General features: G+C 45.1%; 2 protein-coding genes across 6 annotated transcripts in view; one reads left to right on the top strand and one right to left on the bottom strand.

The window, feature by feature from the left end:
* Positions 1 to 3,868: 3,868 nt before the first annotated feature.
* Positions 3,869 to 7,841, bottom strand: LOC113952302. 4 transcript variants are annotated; one of them, XR_003529504.1, is made up of 4 exons: positions 6,670 to 7,722; positions 6,313 to 6,414; positions 4,895 to 4,949; positions 3,869 to 4,027 (listed from the first exon to the last, which is right to left on the bottom strand). XR_003529504.1 is itself a non-coding variant. In XM_027654208.1 (2 exons), the coding sequence occupies exon 1, from the start codon at positions 7,816 to 7,818 to the stop codon at positions 7,198 to 7,200; it is 621 nt and encodes a 206-aa protein (XP_027510009.1). In that variant the 5' UTR covers positions 7,819 to 7,841; the 3' UTR covers positions 4,937 to 4,949; positions 6,608 to 7,197. The 4 variants fall into 4 exon arrangements, 1 of the variants encoding a protein (XP_027510009.1); XR_003529505.1 differs by lacking the exon at positions 6,670 to 7,722 and having other exon boundaries at positions 4,877 to 4,949; positions 6,313 to 6,473; XR_003529503.1 differs by lacking the exon at positions 6,670 to 7,722 and having other exon boundaries at positions 6,313 to 6,473.
* Positions 7,816 to 10,409, top strand: part of JARID2 (jumonji and AT-rich interaction domain containing 2) — a 215,967-nt gene continuing 213,373 nt past the window's right edge. Inside the window, exon 1 of one of the 2 annotated variants that reach the window (XM_027654202.1) lies at positions 7,816 to 7,921. Coding sequence is in view for 1 of the 2 variants with exons in the window: in XM_027654201.1 (XP_027510002.1) it covers positions 9,051 to 9,095 (45 nt within the window). In the remaining variant the exon portion in view is untranslated. Of the gene's footprint in view, positions 7,922 to 8,479; positions 9,096 to 10,409 lie in introns of those variants that run through there. The other variant, XM_027654201.1, reaches the window with a different exon arrangement.

The following is a 10,409-nucleotide window of genomic DNA, read 5'->3' as shown; positions in this document are numbered from 1 at the left end:
CCTCAAAAACTGGTAAAAAAATTGAAACTAGTGGAGAGCATACAGCACCCTACAGGATCAGGCCTTTTCTATACTGTTATTAAATACAAAATTGTCTGATAACCTTCCTTATGACTACAATAGTAATTTGCTGCTTCTGTTCTTTCAGCAGAAGATACCACTATGTTTGTGCTACTTGATTAGTTATAAGATGGCCTTTTATTAAAAACACAGCTTCCTCTGTACTCAAAATTAATTCTACTTGGCTGTAATACAAATGATGTTTCAAATGTGTGAAATTTATGGTCAGTTAGAAGGAAAAATTATGGCTAAACTTTGGCTAGTAAATTGGACGCCAGCAGTACTGACCCTGCCAGCACTAGTAGCCAAACTTGAGGCCTGATTCACTACTTTTCCACACTACTCATCAGCTGGAACCAGCTCTGGGCAACTGAGACTTTTTTTTTCCAACAGGAAACCTGAGTGTGTCCTCTGCTTAAGAGGAGCATTATTACTGCCTATAAGGATGGGCTTCAGCTTGCTACATCTCATCTCAAGAGCTATATGTACTCTCTCTTTGCAAATTAAGCCACCTCAAATAAGACAACCTTATTTCTTTCCTAGAAAGGCCTTGATGTTGCCTGCTGCTAAAGCAAATGGCCCTGGAAGACAGGCTCTGCCCAGACAGCTGATGTGCAGACAGGAAAGGGAGACATGTAAATATCAGGTTTGTGGGGTGTGTTAGCTGACCTGAGAATCTCTAGAGCCTCTGGCCCACCCTGGAGCACCAAAACCTGTGCTGCCTCTTACCTTCCTCCTCCAAAATCACCAGACTCAACTTCTACAGCAAAGCTAGCCCTTGCTCCTTTCCATCTACCTATTCCCTGCCCCTTTCTCCAGTCCTCCCTTCTCACAACCTACCTGGTTCTGCACTCACTCCAGTCCTACCCTCCACCCTCCCCTCTCAATTGCTCCTGCATTTCCCATGCCACTTGCCAACAATGAAATGCTGACAAGGTAGTCATCTTTTCCTCCCCTGCTCCAGCACTGTCCCATGATTCTTTTGGCCACAGAAAAGAGCCTCCCCTTGCCCATCGATCCAACACTGTCTTTTGATCACAACCATGACTGCACTGGTCACATGAGCTTTATCTTCCCTGTGGCTCAAAGTAAGCATGATACTCTTCATAAGGCTAGGGGGAGAGAAGCGAGGAAGACAGACAGACTTTTGAATGAGCACATTGAAGAGATGGAAAAAGAAGAGAAGGAGGAAGAAGGATGGAGTATTTCTCTACACTCCCTCTTCAATCCATTAAGACACTGCTGTTCCCCTTCTTCCTCATAGAGCTCTTATTTCCATAAAAGCATCTTACTTCAGTGTAATGAAATTGTTAAAATTACTAACTCAACTAAAATTGTTCACATTTAAGCAAAATTACAGTTTGTGCAGGAACTTGTACCAAATCAAAATCAGAAGTTCATACCCATTTCACATTTTTTGTTCAAGCTTGTGTACTTATGAGGATTTGGTTCAAGCTTGTGTGTCTCAAGGCTTACTGTCCCACAGTCCTATGTCTCAACAGATGCAGGGCAACTGAGCAAACTGCAGTATATGCTGAACAATGTGGCAAGGACAAGCAACCTTACATTGCCAGTTGTAAAAAGGAGTGAAATAAAATTCAAAGGAAAGAAAGGCTAATATAGTACTAAATTCAATAGAGAAAAGGCAGACAAAGAGCCAAATGAAGAGATTTGTGGTGCTTTTTCTGATGTGCTTGCACTGAGAACATCATGACAGTCCACAAGCAATATGTTTCCGTCAGTTTTGAGTGCTAAAGGAATATATTAGTTCCATTTTACAGACTGTAAGCTGAGGCAGTCAGAAATTAAGATCTGAAGAGTCTCGAAGTACCTAAAACCCAGGTCTTGCTAGTACTAAGGAAAGCATTTTCTTTGAGTGTTCAAAGGCTTCTACCAGCCTTTGGTGCAGATGCACATGTGTAGTCCTAACAGAACCTATAAAATGAGGAACACAATGCAAGAGCTACAACAGGAACACTTTAGCAACCACAGACATATTTATTTCCCCATCTCCTCTTCTACGTTTTCAAGTGGGAGAACAAAGTATCCTGCACATTAGGACATTCAGATCAAAGAGCTATGATGGTCACAAGTCACAACTCATCACTTACCTCACAACTGTAGCTATTTATGTACAAATTAGTAGTGCTGACCTGGCCACTATTAAAAGATTGATGTAAATGGCTTACCCAGCATCACACTCCTTGGCAGAGGATCAACTTCTCCAAAGCAACATTCAGCTGCCTTAACAATGAGATTATGTCTTCCCTTCTTACATTCACGGGAACATAGGAGGGTAAGAGTTCAACAGACAATGCTCTCTCTCCTTCAGCATGTACTCTAATTCATCCCCAGAGCAGACTTGCTTAACACACTGAATAAAACCCAATGATCCTATGGAGGTGGGGGGAAAGGTATGTAGTCTATTTTAAGATTATTACAAAGCAATATATAGATGTATGGATAGAATTAAGATTGCATAAGCATTTCCCCAATTCTGGCATTTGGTAACTTTTCAGTGCTTAACTTAGCCACTTTAATATCCTTTCACTCTGACCATCTGCATAGTGTCTGTCTGCACGTGTATGTACGGCTGCTTTGAGGATCCTGGAGATGCTAGGCACCACGTCTCAATTACTCAGAGGACTTTAAATCACGTGCATAAATCTGCAGTGCATGAATCCGGCCTCTCTGTGCATACAGAATCCACTACACAAGTAGAGCTTAACTGCATGATGGAAGCTGCTGTTGGGAAACCCTTCGACCCACACTACCTTGCATGTACACTGGCTTACTATGTTGCATGGTCATTATGTTTGCATTTTATGTGTATGTTTAACAAAAATGTGTTCATTTATGCATATATTTAACATGTGAAAAAAGCTGTGGGGAAGTGGCCAAACTGATAGCTAGCAATCAGCTACTCACATCTCTATTTCCCCATGGGAAGAAATAAAAGGAAGTTCCACTTCCCTCTTCCCCAAGGGAACCACTCACAGAAGTAGCTGTTTTTCTCTTAGATATGTATTGCAACGATATCTTTAATATTCCACTCCAATATTGCTTTAACATGCTATGGGGCTTTTAAGACCAAAGCAAAACAGTAAAGCAGAATATGAGTACAGGACAGATAGGATGTAAAGCATGACAGAAAGTGGAAGGGAACCCCAACTGGAAGGTGTGGAAACTGGAATGTCAGGTCTAGACAGCAACTCAAGCCAGTGGCAAGTTATCTATTGGCAGAGGCCTTTGATGGTCTCCATGTGCTTCCACCTGCTACAGGAAAGAGTCATGTGCGTGTGGTAAAGTTCCGTCTTCTCAAACACAAAACAAAATGTGCTACACATAAATGATGTCATCATTAATGGCAGAAAAAGCTAATCTATAGGAACATACCTCAATTTTACAAACCTGGGGGTCCATTTTTAAAGTCTCTTTACCTACTCTATCAAGCTTCCAGAAGCTATTCAAACCTCAGAAAAGTCCAAGAATCCCCCATGCATTATTGCATCTCTGCAGATGGCCAACCTGATTCTAGGGCTAAAAGCATGTTCTGTATCCAGCAGGGCAAAACTATCGACCCTCTCCCACCCTAACACTTCTCGGTGTACAAAACATTTTGCTTTTTTTCCACACAAGAGATAAGATCTTGGAATTCAAATCTGTATCCCTTTCAGATGCAGAAAACCTATTCAGCACTAGAAAACTTAATCTTATCTTTTCTGAGGCAGGCATAATTCAGGTAAACACAACACAGTTGAAGAAAGGGTATCCAGAAGTTATTTTTATTAACTGGTAAGCAGCCATCTGTCCACAAACAATCACAGCCTGCCCCCAAGACAAGGCTCCTTTATGGCTGAACTTGTCTGGCATCATGCCCTTTGTTTGCTGACTGTTGAATTATGGCTCTTGAATTCACCCCATGTTCTTTCTGCCTTCCCTGTACTGCTTGTGCCTATTGTTTTATCTGTTTGACCAAAAAGAAGAAATAAGAAAAGAAAAACTTAAATGGTTGTGCTTTGATTTTTAGTAAATCCTCATTTTCCTGAAGAACTAAATATTCTTCTTTATTTGTTTTGACCAGCACCCATACCAGGACCTTTCACAATAGTTTACTAAAAATCTTGCACCAGAACTCTGAGTACACCCCAATCCAATCTGCATACACACCTTCTCTTTAAGTTTGAAAGTGTCAAAAGCAGTAGTCCCTGATTGAAAAAAAAAAAAAAAGAAAAAAAAAAGTGCAGTCATATGTAAGTCAGACAGGATGAATGTTCTTTTCCTATAACCTCAAAGGGATTTGATCTTCATTGAGATGTGAACTAGACAAGTATTATGAAAGTTGTAGTAGCTGGAGAGGTATCACCAAGGTTCCTTCTTAATGAAATTTCCTCTCACTTTTCACTGAACTGCATGCTAGAAGATTATCTTATATGCTAGAAGATGACCATATTTCACCTCTTGCTCAGAGATAACCACACCTAAGATGCTTAGTATGCACAAGTCCAAATGCACAATGCATAAAATGTGTTATGCTCATGCAAAGAACAAATCCACAATATCATCACTGCCCTCCCAAAAACCCCAAAAAGTCCCCACCCCCCAAAAAAACCCAAATCTTTTTGAACAATAGTATCATCAATGTACCCGTTCTGGCTTTGCAAGTTATTGGAAAGGTTGACACTGGACAGTGATTAAAAACTAACTATAGATCATATAAACCCAGTTTGGAGACTCCTTTATAAACGTGTGTAATTCCTGTAAAAGGATTTCTTACAACGAAGAAATGAATGAGATGAAAACAAGGAAACTCTACCATTCTAATGTTAGTCACCTCTCAAACATCTTCAAGGTACAGTTATAGCTGGAAGTGACCAGGATGAAACTTGCTATCAAATTAGAAAAAAAAAGAAAGAAAGTGATCAAATGTAATGGCAAACACTGATATCAGTAGCAGTTAACCTGTGATACTAAGTACTATTGTAACAGCATTTAATTAAAAATGTAAACGAGTACAGTAAACCAGTTCAGCTTGAATATTTAAAAGGTCAGTCACCAAAATGCACATAAGCTAGAACTGAAAGGCAAGAACCACCACGGATACATGATACTCAGCATGTGCATAATACAACGCTCTGTATAACAGAACACAAATATAAATAGAGTCACGGATCTAAGGGAAAGGTTTCTGCCACGCAGCCTCAAGAAGAAAATTCATTAGTTTGCACTGACAGGAAGCTCTTGTTCAACACATGGCACAAAAGCCAGCAGCAAACATAGCAACACACCGAGACTTTAAGGACATTCAGGAAGTAATCTTCAAAGTAAGGAGGGGAATAGTTGGTTTTGCTACCTCATTTTATTTGAGAAAAGCCAGGTAGGTTTTCTACAAGAACCATTCTGCTCAATTCTTGACCCAGAAATACATGAATCTTTGTCTCTTTGGGCTTTCCAAAATGTCTCTTGGAAAATCACAGACTCACCATTGTTAATCAAAGAGCACCTAAGACAAAAGCATTTTCTTCCAATTATGTCCTAGACCTTCATGCTACATAAACACCTTAATAAAAATAAGTGAGGGTAGAAAGTTAAACAATCCAAGAAGTGTGCATATTTCCAATTTAAAGGAACAAAATACTCTCCTCAGACTTGCACTTAGAAATAATGTATATTTTCCTACAGAAGGCCTAAAGAAAAGGCTGTAAAAGACTAACTTGATCACAAGTAGTATTACCATAAAAGCTTGATTTTGGATGAGGCCAAGCACACAGAGATCATTTTGTACGCCATTTTATTATTACACAAGACTAGGAAAAATGTCCCAAAATAATTAGCAGTAAGCATGAAGAAGTGAAGGAAAAACTAAGAAATCATGACATAGCTTATTTTTTCTATTTAGTGTCTTAAACATGATTTGCATATTTCTAAGGTAAAGGGAGAACAAAATGCTAGCTTATCTACACAAGTGAGGAAGGATGGCCTCACAGTGAAGACAGAAGACTAGGAATCAGTGAATGAGGTTCTGGCAAGTTCTGTGTCTCCTGCTTTCCTGAGTTTTGCCACTCAAGCATTGCCTGAGCATTGCCACTCAAGAGCCTTGCACAGAAATTTTCACCCCTACACAGCAAAGAAAATACTCTCCAGAAAGGATCTGAACATAAAAACCGCATGTGGAAGACAGCATGAAGTCCCTAGTGTTACCTAAATACATAACTATATAAATATATAAGCATTAGCATAGAGGTACCTCACCTCAGAGTTTATCCCAGAGTTGTACAGAAAAGTACAAATGGCCACTGGGTATGGTGATACCTCACCAGGGAGATCATCAATGACTCTCTTTCTTCCCTGTCCCTGGAGTAAATGTAATCATAGAATGTTAAGAGGCTGGAATGGACCTTAAAGATCATCTAGTCTCAAATCCTCTGCCATGGGCAGGGACACCCCACTAGACCATGTTGCTCAAGGTCTTACCCAACCTGGCTTTGAACAGTGCCAGAGTTGGGGCATCCACAACCTCCCTGCGCAATCTGTTCCAGCGTCTTACCACTCTCACAGTAAAAAATGTCTTTCTAATATCTAACCTAAATTTCCCCTTTCAATTTGTACCCATTATTCCCTGTTCTATCACTGCATTTCCTGACGACGAGGTCCTCTCCAGCTTCCATGTAGGTCCTCTGCAGATACTGAAAGGTTGCTGTGAGGTCTCCACGCAACCTCCTCTTCCCCATGCTGAACAGCCCCAACTTTCTCAGCATGTCTTTGAAGGGGAGGTGCTCCAGTTCTCTTATCAACTCCCTGACCCTCCTCTGGATTTCCTCCAACATCTTAATCCGCCATTAAAGAACTGCTGGGTTTTCACTGAAGATGCACCTTCCACTTCGCACCCAGTTTCCTACTATTTTTTGTTTTAACTTAAGGGGGAAAAAAATAATTTAATCGAATGTCAGGATTTCTCACTGACACCGGGTTTCCAGGTGCCGCCCGGCGGGTCCCGTCGCAGATCCCGCCGGGGATGGGGCAGGGCGGCGCTGCCCGGCCTCGGCACCAGCTCTCGGCGCGGACGGGCCGCTGCTCCTGGGAAACCGCCGAGCTTCCGGCGGGATTTGAAAGCACACATCCATCCACACAGAGAGGTTATTCTCGGGAGCGCCGGACCACCGGGCCAGGTCCCGCGGGGCAGCCCCAGCGCGGCGGCGCCGGCAGCAGAGGAGGCGCGACCTCAGGACACCTTGGAGACACACGGGGCGAGCCTCGCAGAGCACAGCCCGGCAGCCTGTCCCGAGCTGACACCGCCCGCCCGCCCGGCAGGCGGTCTCTCTGTCCAGCCGGCGGTCTGTCTGTCCGCCTGTCCGGCAGACCCAGACCGCCGCCTCCTCGGCGGGCGCAGCCCACAGACACAAAGTTTTCGTGCCGCCACTTCCCAGCCCAACCCAGACACATTAATCCCCGTGCTCTCGCGGCAGCCTCCCGCGGCGCCTGCCTGCCTCCCCACTCCCTGTCAGCGATTCCCAATAAACTTTCCCTTCGCTCTCCTCCTCCTGCCGTGCAACCCCCCCGGACCCCCCCAAGCCCCCCCCCCCTGCGGCGCTCAGTGGTAGAGGCTGGGGGGGAAACAAGCAGGAGGGGGAAACCAACGCAGAGAGGCGGGGGAGGGGAGAAGGACGAGCGTGGCGAAGGGGGTTCCTCGTCCCGCAGCCAATCGCCGGGCGGGCGCGCGGGGCACGCCGGGAGGTGTAGTTCTCCGCCGTTCGCCATTTTGTGGCGAGGGAACTACAACTTTCCTCGCGAGCAAGGATAATTCTTGGGCCCTGCGCGGCCAAACGTGACTTCCAGGTGCTGCCAGCGCAGCGGGCCCCCGGTGCGTGCCCAAGCCCGGGGGAGGCGCGGCGGGCGCAAGGATGGAGCGGAAGGGAGAGCCCTTGGCAGGCGGGAGGCTGCTGCGGGGCGGGGAGGGGGCAGGGCAGGGCGACCGAGCGTGCTGCGCACTGAGGGACCGTCGGAAAACTCCGCGCTGGGGCTGCGGCGCACAGCTCGCGGCGACCTTGGCTGCCAGGTGGCCGCGCTTAAATGCCAAAAGAAAGGAGGTGGGAGGAGGGGCAGGGGGTGGGAGAGGGAAGCGCGTGACGCTTGACCCGCATGGAGTGTTCAGCGAGGCCTGTTGCATGCGCTGAGCGCGGCGCTGCGGCTCCTGCCCTGGTTGGGAATTGAGGGCGAGCCCTAAGCCGTGTATGTATGTATGTGTGTGTGTGTGCGTGTGTCCGTGTATATATATATATATATATATATTTATATATATATATACATACATACACGCGCGCGCGCACACATACACACGCAGACATATATATTAAAAAAAAAAAAAAAAAAAGAGAGCCAGGTCCATTTAAAGTTGCTGGCGGAGAGCTGTTCTCATTGGTTAGGGGGGGAGCTGGAGGAGCGGAGACACACACGGTGCGTGCAGCCCTCGCTGCCGCCGCCGCCGCCGCTGCTGCCGCCGGAGCCGCCGCCGCTGCTGGAGTTGTCCCTGCTGCTTTCCCTGCTGCAGCGGCACAAACGTGACTTCCAACGTCCCGATTATTTATCTTCTCCTCCCGGCCCCTCTCCTCCTCCAAGATGTAACTACAGCTCTGACACTAAGGACCTGCAGATCGCTTAGGCGGCTTGAGAAAGAGAAAAGGGGATATCAAGGGCGTCGGTTTTTTTTGTGTTTGGGGGATATTTTCCATTATAATGCTTCACTAAAGTGAATTTTTTTTTTTTTGTTTCCTTCGCATTCGTCTTTTTTTTTTTTTCCGTCCCCCATTTCTCGGATTTATTGCTAGGAGAATCACATTGTGAGGAAAGAAAGTCGGATTACAAGATACCACTACAAACAACCCCCTCCCCCCTGGATTTTTTCGGTATTTTTTTTTTTTTTTTTTTTAATTGTCGCGGCTTTAATTCATGAAGCAATTGTCCCCTTTTGCAATCAGAATTTGGATACCAGAATGAGCAAAGAAAGACCCAAGAGGAATATAATTCAAAAGAAATACGTAAGTGGTCATAACATATATCGTTTGACTCCCAGTTTTAGGAAATGGCAGTGAATGTCAAGTTTATAGCTAATCCTGCAGCTCTAAGGCTTTGGGAACAAATGTGATGCTGAATTTGATTTTTTCTGTGGTGTGGTGGGGGAGTTTCAGAGGCCCCTTTTAACGGGCAAGCCTATCCAGTTTGGTTATAAAACCAGATTTGTGTAGCGATTCCTCCGGTGAATAAATGTATTGACCTCAAATGACACAATCATAATCTAGTTTTAGATGAAACGCGGGGGGCTGCTGCGATAATGTCACCGAACTGCATTTTCAAGTGGTTTTATTAATTCTGCGCTTTTGCATGCGAAGAGAGATTTGTTTGGGGGTTTTTTTTGGTCGGGTTTTGGTTGTGTTGTTTTTTTTTTTTTTTTAAATGATCTACGTGTGTCTATCCCCGTCTCGTGAAGCGGCGGCGGTGGTTGTTGGAAGCCCTTTAAGTTGAAACCGAGTGTCTGGTTATGGCGAGCTGGTTTCTCGCAGTACCACATCCCATCTCCTGTGTGTGATCCTCGGCTGCTCTGCCTTGCGATAGACGCCGGAGCAGCTGGGGATCGCCTTACGGGCAACGCGTTCCTAGGGATTGACCGGAATAATGAGGAAAATGGCTCGGTACAGTTTTAAAAATAATTCATTATGATGGCTCGAAAATTTGGGCTAATCCAGCGCAGCCCGGGCTGTATTTCTGCCTCTCTTTATTCAGCCGCTTAACCAATCCCTTGTAATTGTCTAATCCTTTAAACATATAAATGTGGATGGGTAGTTAGATTTTTGTTCGTGCTCCAGTTACGTTTTGATTGGCACGGGGCAGTTTTTCTTTTCGTTTGGAAAAACGAAGGGGATTATCCATATATGCAGTAGAACGAATAATTATTTTTATGTGAACGTTAAAAATTGTACGTATATATATGTATATTGTCCCCCCCTCTGCCTCCCCCAAAATTAGGAATCCTCGCTTCTGGGTATGTTTGATGCGAGGCTTTAAAAGTTGTAGGTTATATCGTGTCTTGTCGCCTGCGCCGATTTCTTTCAGAGAGGGGTTGTTCCTTGGCAGGGAGGGTGACCTTCGGGACACTTTCCCTCGCTATTATATAGATTTGGTAAAAACTGCAGTTGACTCCAGCTGACTGCCCGCTATCGATTGCCCGCCCCGCTGAAACGCTGCCCGGGGGTGGTGGTGGTGGAACGATGTATGTGTGTTGGGGGGGGGGGGGGGGGGGGCGGGTTTTTTCAGAGCCCCCCCCCCCCCCCCTCCCCCCCCCCCCCCCCCCCCGC

The sequence above is a fragment of the Corapipo altera genome, unplaced genomic scaffold (genome assembly GCF_003945725.1).
Source record: "Corapipo altera isolate COAL_440 unplaced genomic scaffold, ASM394572v1 60, whole genome shotgun sequence".
Lineage (NCBI taxonomy): Eukaryota > Metazoa > Chordata > Aves > Passeriformes > Pipridae > Corapipo > Corapipo altera.
The sequence above is the reverse complement of the archived record's forward strand: the minus strand, read 5'-3'. Positions and strand labels throughout refer to the sequence as shown.

Bases quoted from the DNA above. Each gene is read 5' to 3' on its own strand.
- LOC113952302 (XM_027654208.1), bottom strand. From the start codon at position 7,818: ATGGCGAACGGCGGAGAACTACACCTCCCGGCGTGCCCCGCGCGCCCG.